This window comes from Neoarius graeffei, chromosome 20, assembly GCF_027579695.1.
Source record: "Neoarius graeffei isolate fNeoGra1 chromosome 20, fNeoGra1.pri, whole genome shotgun sequence".
Taxonomy (NCBI): Eukaryota; Metazoa; Chordata; class Actinopteri; order Siluriformes; family Ariidae; genus Neoarius; species Neoarius graeffei.
The window spans coordinates 66,380,321-66,406,146 of record NC_083588.1 but is presented as its reverse complement, the minus strand read 5'-3'; the positions used below and the strand labels follow the sequence as shown (position 1 = coordinate 66,406,146).

The 25,826-nt window shown below is 45.4% G+C and overlaps 1 protein-coding gene across 8 annotated transcripts in view; it reads left to right on the top strand.

Moving 5' to 3' along the window:
* Positions 1–25,826, top strand: part of setd1a (SET domain containing 1A, histone lysine methyltransferase) — a 46,550-nt gene that overhangs the window by 9,467 nt on the left and 11,257 nt on the right. For 4 of the 8 annotated variants that reach the window (XM_060902304.1, XM_060902303.1, XM_060902301.1 and 1 more), the window contains exons 6-19: positions 1,973–2,199; positions 2,285–3,851; positions 8,569–9,531; positions 10,291–10,461; positions 10,660–10,747; positions 12,785–12,945; positions 13,670–13,795; positions 16,057–16,096; positions 16,184–16,376; positions 16,472–16,527; positions 16,970–18,303; positions 18,967–19,363; positions 22,697–22,875; positions 23,460–23,570. In XM_060902304.1, the coding sequence (XP_060758287.1) occupies positions 1,973–2,199; positions 2,285–3,851; positions 8,569–9,531; positions 10,291–10,461; positions 10,660–10,747; positions 12,785–12,945; positions 13,670–13,795; positions 16,057–16,096; positions 16,184–16,376; positions 16,472–16,527; positions 16,970–18,303; positions 18,967–19,363; positions 22,697–22,875; positions 23,460–23,570 (5,613 nt within the window). The remainder of the gene's footprint in view (positions 1–1,972; positions 2,200–2,284; positions 3,852–8,568; positions 9,532–10,290; positions 10,462–10,659; positions 10,748–12,784; positions 12,946–13,669; positions 13,796–16,056; positions 16,097–16,183; positions 16,377–16,471; positions 16,528–16,969; positions 18,304–18,966; positions 19,364–22,696; positions 22,876–23,459; positions 23,571–25,826) is intronic. The other 4 variants (XM_060902305.1, XM_060902306.1, XM_060902307.1 and 1 more) reach the window with 4 other exon arrangements.

The following is a 25,826-nucleotide window of genomic DNA, read 5'->3' as shown; positions in this document are numbered from 1 at the left end:
TTTTCACCTCAAAATTTGAAAAAAAAAATGTTTTTCCGATTTTTCGCTCAAAAATCCGCATTCGTATCCTATTTGTTCCAACTTTCATTAATTCCGTCATTGAGATGAAACGAGGTACGTGATTGGCCCATCGCTCTGTAACAACCAATGAACGCGCTTGTTAGATAGCTGTACGTAAGCTCGCTTCAAACAAAGAGTTGAAAGATGGCAGCCTCCGTGATTGAGCGTAAAGATGCAAATCGAGTTAAAGAAATCGACAGAATAGTGAAAAACAAGTTCCGCTGGGAATGGTTGGAGAAAGAGGTTGCTACAGACGTTGGATACAAGACTGTGAGACATTTGTTCAGCGATTTCGTTCTTTGGGGAGAGGGTAGAGGTCTCTGGCTGTCAAGTATGGGGATGCTGGGACCTCCCCTGCCCGAGCTACGAGCGTGCAAAGTCGGGCTGGAGCCCGGGATAGAAACGAAACCTAAGCGGAGTGCTGCGGCTCGCCTCGGGGTGAATTACGTCCCGAGGCGCGGGGCTGGCGCGCCCTGCCCACGCTGGTTCTTTGGGGGGAGGGCAGAGGACTCTGGCTGTCAAGTTTGGGGATGCTGGGACCTCCCCTGCCCGAGCTACGAGCATGCAAAGTCGGGCTGGAGCCCGGGATAGAAACGAAACCTAAGTGAGTGAACACAGTAGTTTTGAATATCCTTAAGTGAGTGAACACTGTGGAGTTATGATTATCCGTTGGTGAGTGAACACTATAGAGTTATGTATATGAAGTTGACATTGCTAGAGTAGAAACTGCAGAAAAAAAGTGACTGATCTGCTGGAACTGGACATGGATGCTAGCATCTTTTTTCTTTGAGAGTTCCTGAAGACTTGTGGATGAATTCTTATGTTGCATCATGTTTGTTTGAAAAGGCACATTTAGGTATGTTCAACTTCGACAGTAATTGAAAGTATAAATTTTGTTTTTCCTTATACAATTTTCAATTTATTCTAATGCAGATTTAATTTAGAATGACATTTTTAGGTTTCATGTTTTGGCTTTTTCTCAGTTAAGAATCATTGAATGTACTATAGCGGCTCAGAGTTGCATGTTGACCATTAAATTGGCTTGAATTTGTTAATCATGACAAGTTTTTTCTTGTGTGGTTGCTTGCCATTTTAGTACAATTTTTAAGTCAGAAAACCTCAGAACTCAGGAGCTTTGGGGGGCTTCGCCCCCCTTGTCCCCCCACCAGGGCGCTGCCCTGGACCAGCTGGGGGCCTGCGGCCTCCAGACCCCCGGCTAAAATTTTCAGATAATTTCACCAGCCCCAAATCACATCCCTGAGTGACAATGACTGCTTTCTTTTAAAGTTTGTTTCTGCTATTTCTGATTTAAAAAAAAAAACAACTAAAATGGCCAAGTAACACATCATGACATGAAAACAGAATGCTCAAATCTATACAGACCGGTAACGTTCTTTTAATAATAGTCAGTTCAATAAACTAGAAGAAAAACACTATTACGAAGCTTAATGAAGTGATTGGACTCACACACTCCATGTTGTCATGGTAACATTGACAATAACACACAACCCGCGCACTGATTAGACTGTCTACAGTGAAGGCTCTCCGTTCATGTCGTTGGCTGTTTGTCTGATCGTTCCATCACAACACGGCTCCTGTTAGTGATCGAGTACGTTGTGTTCGTTATTATTCATCAATCACTTGCAGAATGTTCTTCAGACTTCTTTGCCTAAATGCCCAGAACAAACAGCTGCTTCAGGACAACTCGCTGAAATAAAGCTCGTGTGGGGACGGGTTATCATTAAAAATAGGTCATTAACATTGTCCATAATTATTAATATTGACTGAGATGAAACATTTTGTCAAATTTTTCAGCAATCTCGCCTAGCTCTAATGCATACAACAAATAACCAGTATGTTGGATCTCGTACATGAAACTAATGCTGAGCTATATATTTTACTTCTCTCTCAGTCGTCTGATATCAGGCGGAAACTCTCGACTGAGCTTCCTCCTCTTGGCAGCACCACCCCGTGCTCTGTGGACAACGCGTTTGGGGAGCAGCGGCTGGACACCCCGCCCTCCTCCCTCAGTGGGACGTACACCCCGGGCTCCTCGTGCTCCTCGCAGGGAGGTGGAACTCCGTACACGTCGCGTTCTGGAACCCCCTTTTCCCAGGATTCAGGATACTCTGGGGGCAGGTGGGTGTCTTTACTTACTTGAACATGCCATTCTGTGGTATCTGGAAGCTGTGTGTGCTCTGAATGAATTTCCTTTTTATTTCAGGCATGGAGCTTACGGCAGTGGTCCAGTGAGTGGTGGTTTCCCCGTGCAGGACATGCTCCCTTCGTCCTCCTGCTCTTCATCTGCCGTGTCGTCATCGTCCGGGTTCAAGCCTCGATACTATGATGATTCTCACGGAGTTCCTCCTCAAGACCCCGCAGCCTACCACCGAGGTCGGCCCGGGTTCCCCCCTCCTCCTCTGCCCTGTTATCCCCCGTATCACAACACCAACGCTGCTGGGATGCACATGCCCCCTCACCCTCACATGCCCCCTTCAGGCTCCCTGTACGAGTCTCCACCGGTGGCTGAACGAGAGCGGGACAGGGAGCGAGACCGAGACCGGGGGCAGAGAGACAGGGAGCGGGACAGAGACTCCGGGGGGCGCTATGGAGCGTCTCGACGCTCCTCTTACCACCACCAACAGGACATAAACGCCTCGTCCAAGTCCTCGTACCATTCACACCGTGAGGAGCGGGACAGCAGGTCGTACCGCAGGGACAGTTCGACATCCAGGGAGCACGGAAGGCACCGGAATCATCACCACTCACACAACCACCACGGACGGAGGCGGGACAGCAGGGACGGGGATTACACAAACAGCTCCGACCCGCGATACAGAGGCCACGTTAACTCCAGCCATCGCTCCTCCAACAGCATGTCTCCTCCCCCCGCCTCGTACGGAGGGTACAATCCGTCGAAAGACCTTCCGACTCACGACACTCCGTCTTCGTCCCGTTTGGAGCCGTCTCCCTCCTTCAGGTCAGGAGAGCGAGCGAGCGGAAGTGGAGATAACGATTATCGGTCCCACCATGCGCCAATACACCCACCTCCTCCACCACCACCACCTCCTCTCCCTCCTGCCTCCGTCATTGCGGCAGCCGTGGCTGAAACTCTGAGCTCGCTTGACTTTGGCCAGGAGAGCCCGGTCCGAGAAGAGCAGTGGAGCAAACCTAAACGCCGCCCCAGCACGCCACCACCGCAGCCCCCGCGCACCCCTCCGCCCTCCTCCCCACCTCATGCCTCCGTTCCTTCATCATCCACATCACCATCATCCACTTCTCTGCCTCATCACCACCCCTCCTCCACAGCGTCACTATCACCTCCCCATACGCAACGCGACTCCTCCTCCCCAGAGCCAGACTCCACCAACGAGAGTCTCCCGTTTGTTCACCACTCCAGCAGTTTGGACTCGCGCATCGAGATGCTGTTAAAGGAGCAAAAATCCAAGTTCTCCTTCCTCGCCTCTGACGACGAGGACGAGGAAAAGAAGGATGAGGGCACCCACGGAGGCTCAAGGAAGCTGAGAGAAGAGGGCGGAGACAGAGAGATTGATGGAGGACAGCAGAGGAGAATGGACCGGAGGAGCAGGGCAAGAAAACCGACAGAAGCACCAGGAGGAGATGGAAGGAAAAGCCCTACGGACATGGCCTCCTCCGCCGGCTCCATCTCCGGGTCACTGTCGGAGACGTCGCAGGGACCGAAGGTCCTCATGCAGGAGGAACACTTAGCATCCGACACGCAGAAGGTTACAGGTGCGCACACGCCACCCACCTACAACGGAGAACGACAGGTGAGTCGAGTTTTACTTCCCAGCCATAAGCCCTGTGTTAGTTTCTTATCCCACAGCACTATCAGATCCTGGGTCCTGATTGGTCAAAGTTTTATACAGTAGTGCTGGATCATACAACGCGACATGAGTGCATAAGTGTTTTCCCCAGAAAAAAATTAAAGCCCTAAATTCTGGCATGATAAAACACACACAATTGAGCGCCAACGGCGCAAAGCGAAACTAGGGGGTGCGGGGGCATGCCCCCCCGGAAAATTTTTTGAAAATCGATGCTCTCAGGTGCATTTTCAGGGTCTGAGAGGTTTTAGATCCATGATTATAGGATAGATTTTACCAGTGTTTCACTGATTTCTGACCTAAATAGTATTAATGTAAACACATTAGAAATTTCACCTTAAAGTTCAACATGCAAGTTAAACTGTTTTGTTATAGATTACTGAGGTCTATGATAGATTGAAAATATACAAGGATCCCTTAATTATCTCTGATCAAGTCGTGTTGTAACAAAAATGGGCCTGAAAATATGAACAGTGGTTTGCTCCGTCTTATGCAACCCAATGAAGAGAATCGATCATCATGACCTCCTGTTGATCACAAAGGGATCTGAACCTAAGACCTGACACCTTTAAAATAAGTTGCTGTATTACTATAACTAATGATTTAGAATGTTTCTGATGCAATTACCGTAATATATGTACAACCCCGTTTCCAAAAAAGTTGGGACAAAGAACAAATTGTAAATAAAAATGGAATGCAATAATTTACAAATCTCAAAAACTGATATTGTATTCACAATAGAACATAGACAACATATCGAATGTTGAAAGTGAGACATTTTGAAATTTCATGCCAAATATTGGCTCATTTGAAATTTCATGACAGCAACACATCTCAAAAAAGTTGGGACAGGGGCAATAAGAGGCTGGAAAAGTTAAAGGTACAAAAAAGGAACAGCTGGAGGACCAAATTGCAACTCATTAGGTCAATTGGCAATAGGTCATTAACATGACTGGGTATAAAAAGAGCATCTTGGAGTGGCAGCGGCTCTCAGAAGTAAAGATGGGAAGAGGATCACCAGTCCCCCTAATTCTGCGCCGACAAATAGTGGAGCAATATCAGAAAGGAGTTCGACAGTGTAAAATTGCAAAGGGTTTGAACATATCATCATCTACAGTGCATAATATCATCAAAAGATTCAGAGAATCTGGAAGAATCTCTGTGCGTAAGGGTCAAGGCCAGAAAACCATACTGGGTGCCCGTGATCTTCGGGCCCTTAGACGGCACTGCATCACATACAGGCATGCTTCTGTATTGGAAATCACAAAGGCTACGTTCACACTGCAGGCTGAAGTGACTCAAATCCGATCTTTTCGCCCATATGTGACCTGTATCCGATCTTTTATTGACAATATGAACGACACAGATCCGATTTTTTCAAATCCGACCCAGGCCGTTTGGATATGTGGTGCTAATCCCGATTCCTATCCGCTCTTTTCATATGCGACTTCAGTCTGAACCGCCAGGTCGCATTCATCCGACTTACACGTCATCAACAAGCCACAAACGTCACTATTCTGCGCTGAAGTAGGCGGCGGTTCTCTCAAAAAAGTTACAACAACATGGCGCATAATCACGGGCGCAGATAGAGGGTGGGACGAGTCATATTTAAATTCACCTCGTTCGGTCCCCCCCCACTTATAGGGAGGAAAAACGTCTATGCTGTCTTTCTTTGCATAAGGCAAACCTCACGGAAAAATCAAAAGACTAATTACCATTCGGTTTATTGAGGTGCACAGCAGTGTATACATAGTTGCAACAACTCACATAAAACAAAACAAAGACTGATATTCGGTTGGTTGAGCTGCGCAGACTGCACAGGTTGCAAGCTCGAGCTTGGTTGCTATGGTTACTAACAACAAGTTTGACAGGCATATCGGGGTTGGGGTTGGTTTGCTGGCAGCTTTGTCCCCCCCAGTTCAAAAAACGTATCTGCGCCCCTGCGCATGACATCAATGCGAGGGACGCTTCGGGCTGTGAAGGTTCTGAATCTTCTCAATGGAAGGACGCAGAGGTTAGGGAGCTGATTTCCATTTGGGGGGATACAGCTATTCAAGCTAGATTGGATGAGTCATACCGCAACCGGGTGGTTTTACTTCCGTAAACACTGGCCATGCTCACTGCGTGTGACATCGTCGTATCCTGCAGTGCGCATGCGGAACACTTTGAGGTCGCTTTTCGTTCATACTGAGGATCACATACAAGTCGCATATATTTGTTAATGTGAACGACCTCACAAAAAAATCGGATTTCACAAAAAAATCGGAATTGAGCATTAAGCCTTGCAGTGTGAACGTAGCGAAAATGGGCTCAGGAATGTTTCCAGAGAACATTATCTGTGAACACAATTCACCGTGCCATCCGCCGTTGCCAGCTAAAACTCTATAGTTCAAAGAAGAAGCCGTATCTAAACACGATCCAGAAGCGCAGACGTCTTCTCTGGGCCAAGGCTCATTTAAAATGGACTGTGGCAAAGTGGAAAACTGTTCTGTGGTCAGACGAATCAAAATTTGAAGTTCTTTATGGAAATCAGGGACGCCGTGTCATTCGGACTAAAGAGGAGAAGGACGACCCGAGTTGTTATCAGCGCTCAGTTCAGAAGCCTGCATCTCTGATGGTATGGGGTTGCATTAGTGCGTGTGGCATGGGCAGCTTACACATCTGGAAAGACACCATCAATGCTGAAAGGTATATCCAGGTTCTAGAGCAACATATGCTCCCATCCAGACGACGTCTCTTTCAGGGAAGACCTTGCATTTTCCAACATGACAATGCCAAACCACATACTGCATCAATTACAGCATCATGGCTGCGTAGAAGAAGGGTCCGGGTACTGAACTGGCCAGCCTGCAGTCCAGATCTTTCACCCATAGAAAACATTTGGCGCATCATAAAACGGAAGATACGACAAAAAAGACCTAAGACAGTTGAGCAACTAGAATCCTACATTAGACAAGAATGGGTTAACATTCCTATCCCTAAACTTGAGCAACTTGTCTCCTCAGTCCCCAGACGTTTACAGACTGTTGTAAAGAGAAAAGGGGATGTCTCACAGTGGGAAACATGGCCTTGTCCCAACTTTTTTGAGATGTGTTGTTGTCATGAAATTTAAAATCACCTAATTTTTCTCTTTAAATGATACATTTTCTCAGTTTAAACATTTGATATGTCATCTATGTTCTATTCTGAATAAAATATGGAATTTTGAAACTTCCACATCATTGCATTCTGTTTTTATTTACAATTTGTACTTTGTCCCAACTTTTTTGGAATCGGGGCTGTATAACGAAGATGCACTGAAAAGAAAAGTAAGGCAACTGCATATTATAAAGTTTAAATTTTGGCACTTTATTAACTGGACTAGATTAAGATTTAAAACATATTTAAAGGAAAAGAGAACTTAATTCATACATTTAAGTTTGCAGAAAGATTATGTATTTATAAAAATATTCATGAAGGGAATTTGTTTAAGTGTCAAATGCAGCATAATTGTGAATAATAATGATGAGCGTATTTGGCAGTGTGATGTCACTGTGAGCCTTTAACAAAAGAATAATCCGGAGCCTTCTTTTGTTAAATGGATCCCAGTGACATCACACTGCCAAAAATGCTTATGATCATTATTTGAAATTATGCTATATTTGACACATTTGGACAACTTCACTTGGTGAGAGTGTTTATAAGTACATAATCTTTCTGCAAACCCAAACTAATGAATGAAGTTTTCTGCTCCTTTAAAGCAGATTAATTCTCCTTGGCTTTTGCTTGGCCCGATGTTGGGGAACCCTCTCATAGTCCATCTCGCGGTCATCCATGCTGATGTGGATTAATTTGTCCAGCGAGTCTCCTAGCTTATTAAAATCAGTCGGCTTTGTCCGTCTGGTGGGGGACGACATCGGCAGCCAATGAGATCGCTTATAATGAATCGGAAAATTCCGGGATGTCTGACGTTTTCTTTCTATGTTTTTATTGGACGGTTTGAACACGTGATCTTGACATAGCCAACAGATTAGTTTGTTTACATCATACCACGCAGACGTTGACGGAATCAACACAAACATTGGGGGGGGGGGAGGCCGCTTGTTTAACACAAATATCAATCAGTATGTAAATGGTCTGTTATTTGCTCTCCTGTGTATCTAGTTACTTGTGGGTAGGAAATTTAACGTATCGGTATAAATCTAAGCGTATCGGATTTTAACTAAAGCGACTAAGCGTATCAGCAGGCAGTGCAGGCATATCGGGCCCGACACGCTAAAACGCTTTGGGGAAAACCATGCATAACGTTAAACGTGGCGACGACCAAATTATCTCATGATCAAAAAAAAAATGTCTTCTAATAAGAGTGGAGATGCAGGTGTATAGGAAAGTGGTCTCGTCTGAATAGGGCTGTTGGTTTATAAAGTAAATCAAACTCCAGAGTGAGATCATCAGACCTGCAGACGTCAGCATGATGTATGTTTTATATCCTGTTTATGGTGGTTTCGTGATTGCACGTTTTCTCATCTCAGTTTTGTTTGGTCAGTAAACGCTGCAAGTCTGTTGTCTGAGTAGGGAGATGTGTGTGACCTGTAAGTCTTGGAAATCAGGTTTACGTCACATTGCACTGTGGGATCGATCCTCCGTTTGTCTTTCTGATGATCTCCACTTCCTCTTCTTTCAGCCTTCTCCTCATTCCTCTGGAGAAGACATGGAAATCTCTGACGAAGATGACGGCGGCGGTGATGGTGGCGGGATCTCTACAGTGACGCAGCACCAGGCATCATCGTCATCCTCCCCCGCCCCGTCGTCTCAGTCGGCCCCGCCCTCCCAGGGCGCCGACCCCTCGTCTGGCTCGCCCCCGGACAGCACGCAGCACTTCGGCGCCTCCATGCCGCTCCCTCACATGCCCTCCTACCCTCCCCACCTGCCTCCTCCACCCCCGCCCGGCTTCTCTCTCCAGCCCCCACCTCCTCCCCCGGGTGTGCCCCCTCCCATGCCCCACATGGAGCTCCACCCTGAGTACCCCATGCCACCCCACCTGTATGACTATGCTAACTCTGTAGAGTTGATGAGCCAGTACGCTGGGACGTCCTTCCAGATGCAGGCGCACATGCTCAGCCGTCTGCACCAGCTGCGAGAAAAACACGCGCTCGGCTCAGAGTACCCGCCCTCTTACCATCTCCACTCTCTGCCCCCTCCCCCGCACGGGCCACACCCCCACCACCCCTACATGGACCAAGATGGAGCTGCAGGGAACCACTACGACCAGGACCACCGCTACATGCCTCCCCACATGCCTACGTACCCGTATCCTGACCCTCACGCCACCCAGCTGCCTCCTCACCACCCCCATGCCATGCCCCCGCCCCCTCATTCCCCGTGGCCCCCTCATGTCCTGCCCCAGCACTACCCCTCACACTACCTGCCTCCGACGTACGGCGCCGTCCCAGGCGTAGACGGCGAGCAGTACCCCATGCCCATGATGGCTCAGAACCCTCACGAGGCCACGGTCCAGCTGGTTCTCGCTGCTCTCATCGACGAGATGAAGAACATCATGCAGAGGGACCTGAACCGCAAGATGGTGGAGAACGTCGCCTTCGGAACCTTCGACGAGTGGTGGGAGCGTAAAGAGAGGAAGGCCAAGGTGAGACTCGAAATGCATATGAACAAACATATTCGTAGGAAATCTTTGAAATCCATTTATTTCAGAAAAACATTCGTATCTTATGAGGGTTTGTGTAAATTTCCATATAAGGAGAATCGCTAACGTAATTCTGTGAATTTTTAAAAAAAATTTTATACATGTATGGTTTCCGCTGTCCAGGTTAAATCTCTTATTTATGCCAGTTTAATGTCCATTTAGAACTGTCGTGGTATGTTCATGACTAAAAAGGAAAAAAAAAAAATTAAGCCCGAAGACTGGCTGTTCAGTCAAGACAAAAGTAATGGCACCCAATAAAAGGAGTAGGTGTCTGTGTGTGTCTCATGGCTGAGCTGCGTTACTGGAAGACGCGGCATTCAGGATGCACTCTCACCATTTAGTTGCCATTTTGTTTTCAGCTCTGGTGTGTTCTGTGGGCGTGGTTAGATGTAAATCATCTGCCTCCTGAACGTGCTTGGTAGTTTACAGCTGTCTGGCGTTCATCACCATACGCATTGAAGAAAATGACTCTTTGCATAAAACGTACCAGGTCCACTGTGGATTTACATGCACCACCCCGTATGCCAAGTCACACATCACCTTGCACAGTGCATTATGGGTGCACGTGGATTGAACAGTACTGCTTTGATCTACTGTGATTTTTATGAATGCACCTGATTTTTGCTGTGATGCTAAACAGCGATTTTATAAAATATCAGGGATGTAGTTTCACACACTTCTGTTTATCCATCTCCTCCTCAGCCTTTCCAGACCACGATGAGGGGTGTGACGGTGGCACGGGATGAGGAGAAGAAGGAAGAGAAGGCGAATAGCCGGCCACGCGAGCCGTTAATGAGTCTGGTGGACTGGGCCAAGAGCGGCGGCATGGAAGGGTTCTCTCTGCGCGGGGCTCTGCGTCTGCCTTCGTTCAAGGTACTCGCGTTGTCTCTCCTGACACACACGTGTTCGCTTACATTAAACACAGATAATTATACACTCAGTCGAGTTCTAGCGTTCACTTTGTACATCCATGTGAAGAATGTGCATTTTGTTTTTCTTCGTATGAGTTATGAAGTCTGTCAGCAGTGGCAGTGCCACGCCCATGTTAACTGTGATTTGTTTATTTCGCAGGTGAAAAGGAAAGAGCCTCAGGAGCTGGCGGAGGATGCGTCACTTAAACGAGTTAGACCTTCAACTCCACCGGACGAGGAGGATGAAGGTGAAATATTCAGGCTTTATTGAGGTTTTTCACCCACGTGACCAAGTCATGTGATGCATCGTTAGGCTGCCATTTTGGACGTCACGGCTCGAATCAGTTTGAATGCGAGGAAGGCGACAAAAGAAAAAGGAGCGAGATGCAGAAAACACCTTCACTATCCAGCGACGTAGGGCATTTACAGGGCGAGCAGAGGGAGAGGTATTTGCAAAAATTGAGGTTAGCAGGCTTAGAGAACGACGTTTACCTGCTTCCACCAGGATTGTTCACTGACGTACGGAAGTACACGAAGCCCTCGTCTTTACCTGACTTCGGCCCACATGATCTGTATACCTATGTCGTTAAAAACCCATCGCCATACACAGGTATTGATCTGAAAGCGTATAAGAGTTTGGATGCCGACAAATATTTTGTGCCAGGCTGGGTAACATGCCTACATCAGCGGGTCGTCCCTGGAGCCGGTGGTCGCCATCTGATTACAGCTAAGGTTTGTTCACATTTTCATTTACTTTCGGTCCTCAGGATAAACAAAATGTTCTTAAATGTCATTGAAATAACTTCTTAGTCTGTTGAGACATGGCCCGTTATAAATTTGCTGTTACCAGGCAATGACCAAGAACTGTATTATTAGGGTCGGTGTCTGTGTTGTAGCAGTGCACTAGCAGCTAGCTGTTAGCACTAGCTAATGTCAACAACATAGTAGCTGGTATGTTACTGTAGCAATGTTTACGTTCAGTCATTTGGATGACTGTTAAAACCTTTCAGTCTCAATTTTTTCCTTTACTGTATTTACTAGTTTACTGTAATTATGATCCGGCAGCTATTTACACCGGATCCAGTGTAAATAGCTGCCGGAGCGCGCTCCGGCTTGCTCCCCCTCAAATTAAGCAGCGCGCTCCGGCTTGCTCCCAGAGTGCTCCGGCCGAGGTTCCGGAGCGCGCTCCGGCTTGCTCCCCCTCAAATTAAGCAGCGCGCTCCGGAACCTCGGCTGGAGCACTCCGGGAGCAAGCCGGAGCGCGCTGCTTAATTTGAGGGGGAGCAAGCCGGAGCGCGCTCCGGCAGCTATTTACACTGGATCCGGTGTAAATAGCTGCCGGATCATAATTACAGTAAACTAGTAAATACAGTAAAGGAAAAAATTGAGACTGAAAGGTTTTAACAGTCATCCAAATGACTGAACGTAAACATTGCTACAGTAACATACCAGCTACTATGTTGTTGACATTAGCTAGCTTGACCTTCAAAATGGCGGACACCGGGGCGTCACGTGACCCTGTGACGTCAGGTGAAATACCTCAATACAGACCACAGTGAGACCTTGTTTGTTTTCAGTGATCACAATTTCACACAGTTCTATCATATTTATACATCAAAATAATGAAGCAAAACACTTCGGGTGACTTCGCAGACTGTAACCATAACCCCGCCCACTCCCTCGTCCTGACAAGCCTCCAAGCCTGCTCTCTAGATTAGATTTATTATTTTCCGGTGAAATGGAGCACTGTAGCTCTGCTCAAGGGGCAGTAGTTTGTTTTCGTTGCTTTGAAGGCAGAAAATGAAGAGAATTTGAGCTGCCTGGGTGACTGAACTGTTGAAGTGGAACGTCACATCACGTACCGGTCTGATGAACATCATCAAAAATAGACCTTGTTTGTAGTTAGAGTGAAATATATTTTCCGTTCAACATGTTTGAAATCATCTGATTGTACTCCATATTTTGTCCAACGCACCTTTCTAGCTGCTTGTCTTGTTGACACAATGTGTAGAAGTGTGAAACTGGCCTCAAGCAACAAAAAGAAAATTTTAATGTACTATGTATGTCTTTAATTGGCAAAAAAGCAAATGTTTCTGAAGCTCATGAGCTGTAACATTTTCTTATTGGCGCTTATATATAATACACACACACACACACACACACACACACACTGCTTTTGTAACAAGTGCGTGCAGTGTTTATCTCTCCTGTGTCATATCGAACTCTTTTTAAACTCGTGTGTGTGTGTGTGTGTGTGTGTGTGTGAACATGTCTGCTCCTCTCAGACTCGTACCAGAGTAAAGTGTCCGACAGCGTGAGCCGGCCGGAGGAGGCCCGAGCACCTGAGAGAGACGCAGTACAGAGGAGGAAAAGGCCCAAACGACGTAAACCTTATGACCTGGACAGTGAAGGAGAGGAGATGTCTGACGAGTCGTCTTCTGAAAAGGTGCAGTGTTTCCCCTTCCATTATGATGGTTGGGGGGGGGGGGGTGCGCTTCCCCCCCAATGGGGGGAGAGACACATTTCAAGGGCCAAAACAACAACAAAAAAAAGGAATGCAGGCACGAGGACCATGCAGAAAGCGTGCCTGCTCAAAAACAGGAGTGTGTAGGCACTAAGACCATGCAGAAACATCCACTGCCCAAGCTGTCAGTTTTCCGTCTGCTTTGCCGTCCTCTCGTGCGCTCAAAAACGGTTTGATTTAAAGCAATAGTTAGCAATGTCCGAACCCCCCAAGCAGCAAAAGAGGAAGGACATGCACCTTTTTCTTCAGAAGGAGTACAAGTGATGTTTTCAGACACACTCTGTGTTAAGTTGGTTCACGTTATGTTATGAATATTCATAGTGAGATCATGTTGGAGTATATCGCTTTGTAATCAAGTTAGCTAGCCATAGAAATCTTATTTTTACATGTTATTTCAAACGAGCAGTCAGTCTACTATTGTACTTCACTCAACACGTAAATCAGAGTGGTGATGGGCAGTGGAGAGGGGAGTGAAGAAAATTACAGAAAGAAGAAATAAGCTCTCCTATTTTCTAATTAGAATTATAAATCGATTAGAACTATAAACGGTTCATATGCGGTTTTAATCTCTCAATCGCTACAGTATAACACTTTCATTCATGAAAGTATTTTTATTTAGAAATAATTTCATGTGTTTGTAACTCAGCAGGGAGAGGTGCCCCAGGTGACGGGCACGGAGCAGGGACAGGTGCCCCAGGTGACGGGCACGGAGCAGGGACAGGTGCCCCAGGTGACGGGCACGGAGCAGGGACAGCATGTAGAAAGTAGAGCGGTGAGCAAATTACAGATTACAGAACCAAGCAATAAGGTCTGAGAGACTGTGGTACAGATGGGTGACAAAACCAAAATGAAGCGTCTTAGTTGTGACGCCACCATGAGTCTCCAGAATACTTTCAGTGCTCCTTGCCAAGTCTGTGGAACTGTACTGGAGGGATGCTGTGGAGCTGTGGGGAGGGGTCCTGCAGGTGACCATCCTCATCCCACAAACCCACCCCCACCCAAAAAATAAAATAATAATTTCACTCGTACATCATACCTCCTGAACCCTGATTGGTCCTAGCTCTGACACATGATTTCAAAAGCTGCTGTGTTTGAATTCTTTAGTCATTTAACTGATTTCTGTCTGCATGTCTGATTTTCTACATATGATATAAAAATATTTTAAATTAAAGCAGATACGCAGAACCTTTATTTTTAAATAAATTTTCTGAGTGGATAGTATCTCCATCCTTAACTCTTATATGCTGCATAAATGGGAATTAAAAATGTGTATTTCTGAGAGTTAAAATTGACCGCAAAGTTGGCATTCGAGCTTCCCTGCTGAGCCAGCCAGCCCTGAGTGCGTGACGTCTCAGTGGGAGCCGGTGCTATAGACCAAGGCCAGACTCGGCAGGCGAGAGCGGTTGCAGTGGCCTCTTCGTTCGGATTTATTGGAGATTCTTCGGGTTCCTCAGACAGCAATATGTCTGACTGTGATAGTCCTGAAATTGGAGTGTGTGTACATGCTACTGCTATACACGTAGAACCGTATCAGTTCGAACCATCGGAAAGTGAATCCGATAGTAGCCACGGAGGCCCCCGCCTTACAAAATAAAGCCAGAGAACAAAGCCGTCTGGAGAATTGGATGGAATTGAACTAACAGTCTCGTGCGACTCTCATTAAAACAGGATGGGTGTTATAACTTATGCAACATACATGTACATGCGTGCATTTTCACTGATAAAAACGTAAAAAGCTAATTAAATAATGAGATGAACTGAGACAATCACATTCTGAAGCAAATTAAATAATCTTATACCGCTCACTTAAACACACAATACAAGTTAGATGGATTAATCTAAACGCAGGTAAAGGAGTGTTGTGATGTAGCCAAATGTGTTCTCGCTTCTTGAAGGCCGATCCTGTGGCCCATTTGCTTTGAAACGATCTGACTTTCAGTTCTTCGTTCATTCTCTTCTTCCACGTAAGGGTGAGATATTGCTGCTGAGGCGAGCATATCCAGCGCGGGGGGGGCAGGCAGGGCAGGCAGGCATATCCAGTGGAGAAATCTGACGACCGGTCCGTTCATTCTCCGTTTTCTCCATACTGAGTACTCTGCCGTTACTGCTCGGCTCACGCTCCGGGAGAACTGGTGCAACTCAACTTGCTTTCCTTTTCTTGTAGTTTTCTTTTCCTTTAATTGCTGGTACTGTACCCTCTTTCAATCCGGGCTTATAGCCAACGCTCCTCAACAGATCAGAGGTTTCGTACGAGTCTTCAGTAAAATGTGCAGAGCAGAGGAGAGACCAATCCGTGAATTTCTTGCAAAACGCGTCCAAATCTTTGCAGTTTGAACATTCTTGGGCCGTGAACGCAACGTAAATCCACCTTCTATCGTGTTGCTGCACCCACCAGCAACACATCTACGTGGCATGGCGATAAATTAGCTCAAAATGGAGGATCGGAGTTGCAGTCAGCTCTGTGTTTTAGTATAGCGGAGATGGCGAGGAGACCGATAGACTTCCTGCTGTGATGTCACAGATGTATGTCAAGGTCATTCACTCAGACCGCTACCTGTATAAATCACTTTAATTGTAAAAATGACTATTTTTAGATTTGTTAACGCTTAAAACTATTCCTGTGCCGTTCTTGAGGTCTCAAGGTATTTATAAATGAAAGTGAGGCCATGGTTCTGCGTATATACTTTAATATTGACAATCACAACACCACCTGCATACAAAGACACTCAACACAATTGAATGAATGTATCTTTTGGAGAGGAACCACATATGGTTGTGGTGGGCAGGGGTGTACATACTTTTGGTCATGTCGTGTATGTTAAATATGAACCTTGGGCATTTTTGAAAGAACAGCTCAGTAATGCTTCGTGTCATTGTGTGGAGTGAACAGTAGGTGGCAGTGATGCTCTGTGTGACGGAAGCTCAGGTGGTTTGTCTGTTGGAGTTTAGTTGATCACTTGTGCTAAAAGTGTGTAAAATGTGTAAAAGTCTTAATGTTCTGTTAATGTGATTAACATGTGTCACTGTGTTCAGGAGGAAGACGAGGACGACAGCGAGAAAGACGAGTCTGAGGGTGAGCGACGTTCCACTTTTCATAAATTGTGAACATGTAACTGTGTTTAAGTGTAAATGTGTCTTTTGTATTTTTTCCCACCCCCAGATGAAGCCCTCAGTGCAGACAGTGACGATGAGAGCCTCTCCTCTTCATCTGAAAGCTTGTCCTCATCCTCATCCTCCTCTTCCTCATCTTCATCCTCAGACGAGGAAGATGAAGAGGAGCTGGAGCAGGCAGACGAGAGCGAGGCCCTGGACACGATGGACGAGTCGACGATGGACAGCGTTGCCATGGAGAAGTGTGTAGTAGTTTAATATCTTGACTCTCTTGATTCGAGCCGATTGAGGAAACGGGTTTCAGCTCATCAAGGTGTTTTTCTGTTTCTCGTCACAGGGAGAAGACGAGTGTCAGCGAGTCGCCTGTTGTGGCTGCTGCAGAGGTCAAACCAGGTCAGCTACCAACCCTGAGAATACCGCTCTAATAAAAACCGATAAATTTATATTAAATTTATAAACTAAGTCTACTCAAACACATCTATGCTTTTTTTTAAAAATAGCTTTCTTTTGTTTACTTTTTTCACATTTTATTTAAAAATTCTTTACTTATGTTTAATTAAATAAAAATTTAAAAAGATTGGATTTATCCATCTAAAAATTTTGAAGTACTTATTGGAGTCGGGGTTTTTATTACGTGTAATATTTATTTTGTCATTTCTGTGGCTTTTGATCCTAAACTACTTCCTGTTTATTAATGTTTGTCTCATAGATTTTGTTGTAATAATGATAAAAGGATTCCTCGATAGTGATTTTATTTTTTGTTTATGAAAATCGTCGTTTTTACTTTCCTTGGTAACCCTTTTTTTTTTTTTTTTTTTTTTTTAAATATATATAGAAGATAAGATGTCCCCCGCTGCACCTGTGGATCACCGCCCGCCGTCTCCTCCTTGTCCTCGCCCGTCCTCTCCCATCCTACCTCCTCTGAAGAAGCGCCGCAAGACTGTGTCCTTCTCCATGGAGGAGAGCGAAGCCAAACCCTCCATCCCCATTCCTGCGGCTCCGCCCTCTCCCTCCTCCTCCACGGCTGCTGCTTCTCCATCCCGTCTCCTTTCGCCGGTCAAATCCCAACCCCCAGATCAGATCGTTACGTCATTGCCCACCACAGTCGCTGCGACCGCACCCTCCAAACCTGCCCCGATGCTCCGCCCTTTTGCTTCTCGCCCAACCAAAACCACGCCCCCTTCAGCTTCACCCACCTCTGTTCTTACAGTCCCTCCTCCTGTGCGCTCACTGCGTCCGGAGGAACCCAGGAAACGTTCTCCTTCCCCACAGACCACTCCTGCCAAGTCTCCTTCCAGACGTGGCAAAGAATCCGTCAGAACCCCTCCCACTCCTGTCTGTCTCACAGTCCAGAACCTTCCTCTGGACCATGCCTCTCTGGTCCGGGTGGCCTACGAAGAACCCGCCCCTATCCCACCAACACCCAATCAGAAAGGGCGTCCTCGCGGCAGGCCTCGAACTGTCAACTTGTCGGCTCCTACCGCACCCTCGCTGCTGGAGGAGGATGAGGAGGAGGAGCGTCTGGAGCAGAGACTGAAGCTCAGGGAGCAGCTTGGAGCGTCCAGTTTGCTGCAGCTAGCCTCTGCATCCACGCCCGACCTCTCCGTGCTGGCCCACGTGGCTGCCAAGATGGACGTGGACGAAGACATTGACTCGGAGGAGACGGAGACGTCAGACGAAGCTGAAGAGCACAAACTGGAGGAGGACGAAGAAGCTCGGCTTTTCCCGTTGGATCCGGGCGGGGTGCTCATCCTCCAGGAGCACAACTACTCTAAATCTGCAGCTTTGCTTGTTCCTCCTCTGTCTCCTGCGTCCTCTGCTGGACAAAAGAGGACGAAACAGGAAGCCGCAGTGTTACTCCCGACAGACTTCCATCAGCACTGCGTCCAGGAGGCTCCGGAGGAGGTCATCGGGGACGCTCAGTCGGACATGCCCGAACTCTACGGCGTGGGGCTCGTTGGGGACGACGCCGGAGAGTCGGCTGAGGTGCAGGCACTCAGCCCCGTTTCCAAACGCAGAGCCTCATTCAAGAGGGAGGAATCGTTGGAGAAAGGGAAGGGTAAAAAGAGGACCCGCAAAGACAAGGAGAACGTGGAGCTGCAGCCTGCTAAAAAACAGAAGCAGGAACACGGCAGGAAGCAGAGGAAAGGGAAGTTAGAGGTGCGTATGGTGAGTCTGCGGCCTCGTTTTGACATCGGGTTTGTGAAATAATGTTGAATTGTGAGTAAACAATGAAATTACAGTGATGTAAAGGTTATTTCTCCCTTCCTGAATTTCATGCTTTTCACTGTAACAGTGCGTTCTGTTCTCGTGGGGACAGCAGCGTCCTCAGGGCAGCTCTGAAACACGAGTGTGAAACTAGTTTAGCGTACACTGGCGTCTGTATGCATGTTTGTTTGTTTAGTTTTGCTGCAACTCTACAACGCTAGTGTTTCAGCGAATAGAGGCTGTCTGGGTCACGCAAAGCGGATGTCCGTTATGTCTGTCATGCTTTGCTGATGGGCAGAACTTCAGCAGAGTCCCTTATTTCCTCTCTGTGTAATGTGGTATGACTCCGCCCTCTTAGGCCCCAACACTCAAACATAAAACGTGTCTTTAGAAGACTATTGCTGCAATTTTTGCTACATAATTTTATGAACCTTTTGAATAATATTGTAAAAATGCTAAATACCCAGATGAGAGACGGATCAGCTTCGGCGGTTTTAAAATGGGTAAAAATGTACGGCTATCACCGCACCAAACTATTTCTTTAGACAAATTTTGCAAAAAGGAAAATGTAATAAATGTACTGCAAGAACAAGCACTGATGGTTATCCTTTTGTCTGATGTCAGGACTTCCTCCTGGAGGAGGATGTGGACGTGGAGCAGTTGGAGACGGCCGATCTGTCCAGCTCCAGCTCCGACTCGGCCGACTCCGACTTCGGCCTGGACGAACACCTCGGGTTCGAACGCGAGGAGGTGAGGAAGAGCGAGCGTCTCTTCCTTCAGGAAGCCGGGGTCACGCCGTCCACCCAGAGGAAGTCCAGCCTCACTCCGTCCCCTCTCCTGCCTCCGCTGCCTACGTTCAAGCAGCGTAGCGAGTTTGAACAGATGACCATCCTGTACGATATCTGGAACACTGGGCTGGACCAGGAGGACATGCGTCTCCTGAAGGTCACGTACGAAAAGCTGCTGCAGGATGACCACAACACGGACTGGCTCAACGACACACACTGGGTCCCTCACACTAATATCCTTTTACACACTTTTATGGGAAATCTCATTTGTGTTCTGAGTATTGAGTTAAAATTCTCAGGGTTGATGGAATCACGCTTAACGTTGTAGAAAGGTGTGTGGGGTGTTTTTATTTATTTTTTCTTTTTTTAAAAACTTGATACGTTTATTCTTGTCTCAGTTTATCTGAAACGTCTGCTATGAATAAGTTGTTGCTATGGAAACGGACACATTTACCATTCAAATGCCTTTGAATATTAATTGTTCAACTACAGCGAGGTTGAGTTCTGACCAATCAGAGCCCAGAAGGTGTTGATCAATTCTCATAACAGCAGCTCTGACAGTTGTGCAGCTGCAGATCAAAGGGTTTATTTATAATTAATGCGGTCGTTCTAATCAGGGATGAGAATTTTCCGCCGATTGGCGGATTTCTGACTTTTTCAGACCAAAATGATCGTTTTTGAGATCGATGTAAATCCGTTGAGAATTTTTATTTTTTTTGGGGGGGGGGGGGTGATTAACGATCTGTGGTCACCTTATAACGCAGACATCCCAAGTGTTCCGGGAGTCTCCTGCATATTGATAGAAGTGAGCAAGAGCGTGTGCGCGCAACATTAAGGTCTGCATCACGCATCTTAGAATGTGCACACGCGAGGGAGACTGTGTGCAGTGTTGCCAGATACTGCTGACGTTTTCCAGCCCAAAATATGTTCAAAACCCGCCAAAATGCACTTAAAACCACCCAATCTGGCAACACTGCCTGTGTGCCTGTTCATGTAGCGCATGCCAGACAAAGAGCATCTTGATTGGGTTACTCAGCAAAATAAGCCAATCAGCTTTCAGTGTGGGCGGGCTTTTATCTCTTTTCTCGAGGACCGGAGTTTTCAGTTGAGTCGGTGCAGCCTACAGGATCGGCATGGCAGAGAGAGCACGCACGCGCCCCAAAAAATATATATCAATTACACGTCATATATAAGTGTGTATCTTTTATAAATGGGGTTAGCTTATCTAATGTAGCATGTTGGGGAGAATCATAGTATCATATCTATATTTCTAATGAAATTTTAAGTATAATAGGGTGTATAACTCTCCTACTTATTGCTCATTTCATGGGGGGGGGGAATTGCTGGCCTGTGCTGCGCGGGAGCATCTGCCCAAATTTTTTTAAGGCCAATTTATGCTGACAACCCAGTCCTCACAGATGGTGTCGCAGACAGCGTCTGCGTAGCCCCCCCCCCCCCCCCCCCCCCCCCCACCTTCGCAGACGCTCTGCGCGCACCTCCCAACAATTGTGACCACTGCAGAAGCCTCGCAGACAGCGTCGCAGACAAGAGGGCTCTGATTGGTCCACTCTACATCCGCTGTACACGCCCTTCCGCTTCTCTACTTTCCCGGTTTATTTTGTTTTCACGACCGGCATTTTTAAAAACACAAGCAAAGATGGAGCAGCACGAAGAGCGGTTGATCGAGGAAGTGAGGAAGTACGGACATCTATACGACTCCAGTTCTAGTCATTATAAGTAACCGGAGGATAAACACTCCACTAACCACACCCACCAACTACTCCTAGCGATTTCGCGCCCCCTTGTGTTGTGGCGGTGAATAACATCGCGCACGCCTATTACTCCCCACTCAACGATAAATTACAACTGTCTGCAAAAAGCTATCTGCGAAAGGCTTGTCGCAAGAGCATGCAGAGGCCCTTAGGCCGAGATGAACTTGTAGTTTTTGATTTTAAAAAAATTTCCAATATGTAATGCCCATTGTACACGCCTGTTCTTTAATTCAAAATCACCATCTTGATCTTCAGATTGACCGTATGGTATCTGTATTACATTACACAACATCCTGTCCAGATAAAACCTCGTTAGTCCACACAGCAGTTGAAAGGGAAGTGATGGGTGGTGTTGAATGTTGCCTGCTTAATATGCAAGACCTCCTGCTACCATGATAACATCAGAAGAAAGCTGAAGAGAATTATATGACAGAACTTATTTCTGGTTTGCACTTCAGTGTAAAGGATTAGAGTATTCAAAGACATGAATAGCAAAAATGCAGAAATATAATACTGTAGAGCTCATTTATATTAAAAGGTGCATTGATTTGATTTAAAAAAAAATCAATGTGAATTGATTAAAAACAAGTCTCTTGTACCATATTAATCGTTTTCACCTGGGAGTCCACCAAGAAGGGGAATTTATTACCAAATACATTGCAAATTTTTGCTGATAAAATTAATGGTTTTGGGGTAAAAAAAAAAAATAGCCAAAAATCATTAGCTCCATGGGCCCCGCCCCGTTTTTTTCAGACTTTTAAAATATTTTCATTCTCATCCCTGATTTATGGGTCTATTGTTCCAAAACCTAAAAGGTTGCACTGAACATGCTGAAAGTCAAACAAGGTGGGATATGATATTTAAGAAAGAACACTTGTCATGATACAAAAGTTTCAGTTGATGGCATGTTGAATTGGGATATCAACTTTGAGAAAAATACATATATTTCATTGCTAAAATTAATGGGTTTTGGGTGTTTAAATCGCCAAAATCCATCAGCTTCGCCCCCTGGTCCCTCACCGAGACCTTGCCCCTGGACCCCACTGGGGACCTGCGGGCGCCGCCGCCCCCCCCCCCCCCGCTACTTGTCAGATTTTTTTCTCAACATGTGCACTCATCCCTGTCTAATGGTATCGTTTCTATAGTCACAGCTCATTTACAGGGACTCTAAATAAACAGATTACGAAACCAAAACTAATGTTTTGTAAACGTTCCACAGCATTGCATGGAGCTAACGATTGATAAAAAGTATGACGGGATGGGTTTGTTTATTATTATTATATTTTATTTTTAATAAATATAAATTTCTAATTATTGATAAATTGCTGTGGTGTAAAAGGAATAAAACATTGGGGGGGGGCATGCTGTTATCAGAAAACAATCAATTCCTGGATATAAACACACTCGTTCCAGAATCTTGCCCGTTTCTAGGGTTTTTTTTTCCTTAGCAATCACCATTTAATTTATTCGCTGTAGCGTTCAGGCTTGGTGGTGGTTTAGCGGTCTCCATTTGTCAGAATGGTACAGTACTGCCCCTGAGTGGCAGGTCATTGTTCCCATTTCTGCTTCAACATCCCTCATCAGGTTTCTGTAGAATTGGGTGTCTACTGCATTGTGCAAAACATCATTCAAATGTTCATTTTCCGCTTATTCACGCGCGTGTGATTTTTATTATTTTTTTTTATTTATATGAAGAAAAACATGTATTACATTACACACGTGTGTGTGTGTGTGTGAGAAATGTGTCCATGTTTTGTCTCACCTGTAAGTTATGACCCTTGACCCCATTTGCACTCACTAACATCCCGAACCCGCGGCGTAAGAAGAAGGCGGCAGACGGGCAGCTGAGGGAGCACGTCACGGGATGTGCCCGCAGCGAGGGTTACTACGCCATTAGCCGCAAAGAGAAGGACGTGTACCTGGACCTGGACCTCCCTGAGGCTGTGCAGGAAGCTGTGGACTACGATGTGGCGGTACGTGTCCTCACACACCCGTTAAAGGTGTTTTCAGGAAGATGTACATCTCTAAATTACTCAAGAGCTTTAATTACTGACACTCTGCCGTCCTTAGCATCTCGGAGATATACTTTTAGAAACTTTATACAAAATCCCAAATCAAATAAAAAAAAAACTGTACCGTGTTCCAGTGGACACCTCAGCTTTTCTTAATAAAAGCTTGAAAATGAACTGGGGATATTTTGTTTGGCAAGAATATTGTTGGTTTATATTTTTCAATTTTCTCTGATTCTGGTCATCAGCTTTAACTGGTTTATATCTGAATGTTTAAAATAATGTTGATTTATAAACACATTTTTCAGCACTAGTCTAACATTTAATCTGTTTTGACTCCCTGTGGAAAATCAGTTACTTTTGAATGTGATATTTATTTAGAAAAAGCCAACATTCGTGTGGTTTGTAATCAAGAATCTGGTTATATTTTTATATAATTTATTCATGAAAAGTTTAGACTGTTGGGTGTTGAGGTTTATTATTAAGCTGAACTCTGACACTGTCCTGTTTGTGTGCGCTTTCTCTCTCTCTCTCTCTCTCTCTCTCAGGGTTCAAACCGTCTGCTGTCGGAGCGGCGCTCAGAGCAGAGGCGTCTCCTCAGTGCCATTGGCACGCCTGCAGTCATGGACTCTGACCTGCTCAAACTCAACCAGCTCAAGGTAAACCCTCTCACCGCAACCTTGACTCCACCTTATCTCACACTCCCCTCTGATTTGGGACTGTGTGCTGACCTTGTACTTGGCTTTATCTGAGGTGGTATGAAACAAACCCAAACACTCCGTACACTTTTTTTTTTTCTTTTTCCTTCCTAAAGTATATAGGTTTATGAAATTATTCTGGAAATGAAGAGGGGGAGAAACAATGGCTGTTTCAGTATAAATCAGTGGCGGTGATCATTTTTTAAAAGCATGCTCATCAGCTAGATTGGAATGTGAACAACATTCTGAAACTTGTTTGAAGGATGAAATTGATTATCACTTTAAAGCAGCTATGTGTAATTTTTTAAACTGTTTCTTACGTTGTGTTATACATTTCAAACATAACTTTTCCCAGTTGTATGAGACCAGGTCTAATTGCATCAGTCTTTTTGAAGTCTGTATAAAACCTCATCTGGAGAGGCTGAACATCACTGTGGATAATTTGACACAGACACGTTTCTGCCACATTCCCCTTCTGGAATTTGAGGGGGGAAAAAAAAAAAACATAATGCATGGGTGCAAGTTTTGCGGCGTGTGCCGGAAGCTCCGTTTTTTTCGGTTCTGAAAAAGTAATTTTTCCAAATCGTGTAAATCCGTTGAGACTTTCGGGGGTGTCGGGGTGGCCCTCTCACTGTCTCACACTCAGCGTGTTACCGCGGAACAGTGGAACAGTCTCTCTGCACGAGACAAATCTTTTCATCTCGTCTTCGCCACAAACCTCATTCAATTTATACGCCGCTCACTGACGAGCGGTCCTGACGAGCCCGTTGTTTCACGGTGTTATACATGTGTGATATCATGTTTCACACACGTAGCACGTTGTTCGACCAAATCAACACCGCTATTCCCATGAGTCGCCGTTTCTTTTGGTGCAAGTTAGAGCGGTGCTTTTGATTGGCTCACTGTTAACTGCCGTCCAATGAAACTTCAGCTTTTATAATAAGCCTTATTCCGCTTCCCTCCCTTGCGACAGATCCACGTGCTTTGCTTCTGGTTGCTGATCAAAATATGTCAAAATGAAGTTTTTATCGGAAGGCTCCAATACAGAAGAATTAGAAAAGATGTCTAGAAATAAATGGCGATGGGAATGGTTAAGCGAGTGTGACAAAAACGGTGACAAATGGGGAATATGGCTGAGAAAACCGGACGTCCCGGGAGTTGCGTATTGTGACTGCTGTTCAAAGACTATTAAGTCCGGGTCCAGCGGGAAGAAGGGACTTAAAAGTCACGCCGATGAGACAAATCACTTTTTTCTGATTTTTGTGCTATGTAGTAATAAGTGAATTCAAAACATTGATTGGTGATTTGAATTGTCGTCTGATATTGTGTGATGTGCAAATGCAATGCGCTTTCTTCTAGAATTGAAATTATTCATCACAAGTATCTGCTTTTATAAACTCTTTTTTTTTTTGACATTTGATTACCTTTCAGTTATTAAATAAAAGTAAGGTCGGTCTTGAAATAAGTTTGTTAGCTTTTTTTTATCATCATTTCTAATGTGGTTGTTGGGTTGAAAACTCATTTGTAGTCAGTAATGGATTATAAAATATAGATATTTTTGTATATGGAAAAAGCTGAATCTTATTTGCTAAAATCCAGGAGTTTCTGAGGACATCAAGATGTGGCCCCTTATTTTAACTCGAGCTGTGTATATATTGTAAAGGTATCACAGCAAAAGCGTATTAAAAATGGTTGTTTCAACATTTAAATTATAGTTGCTCCATGTTTTTTGAAATGTCAAGCCTTGTACATGAAATATTATTTCAGATGAATTGATGAAATGTATTAAACATTTGATGTAAATATACAAATCATATAACTATTATAAATGTTTGCATGAGATTGCATGAGAGACAACCATTTTAACTTTTAAATTTTTTTTTTTCGAGCCCTAAGGGGGGCTCACCCCCCGCTGCGCCATGCACGACTGACACTGTCAGACTTTTCAGGTTTTTGAAAATTTTATACTTGCACCCATGATAATGGGTTTGGGCCAGAAGAAGGCAGCAGTGACACTCCTAAACGTGCATCAGCAGCAGTTTTTAGATCCAAGATGCCATTCTGCCTTTCATATACTGATGTATGCTGATGGATCTAAAGTAGATGAGCGTGTTTCTGCAGTGATAGTGCCTGGACACAATCATCACAGACTGCACGCCTTAGAACAGGGTTCAGTTTGTACAGCTGAGGCCTGTGTTTGATTTTACTGCTGAACTA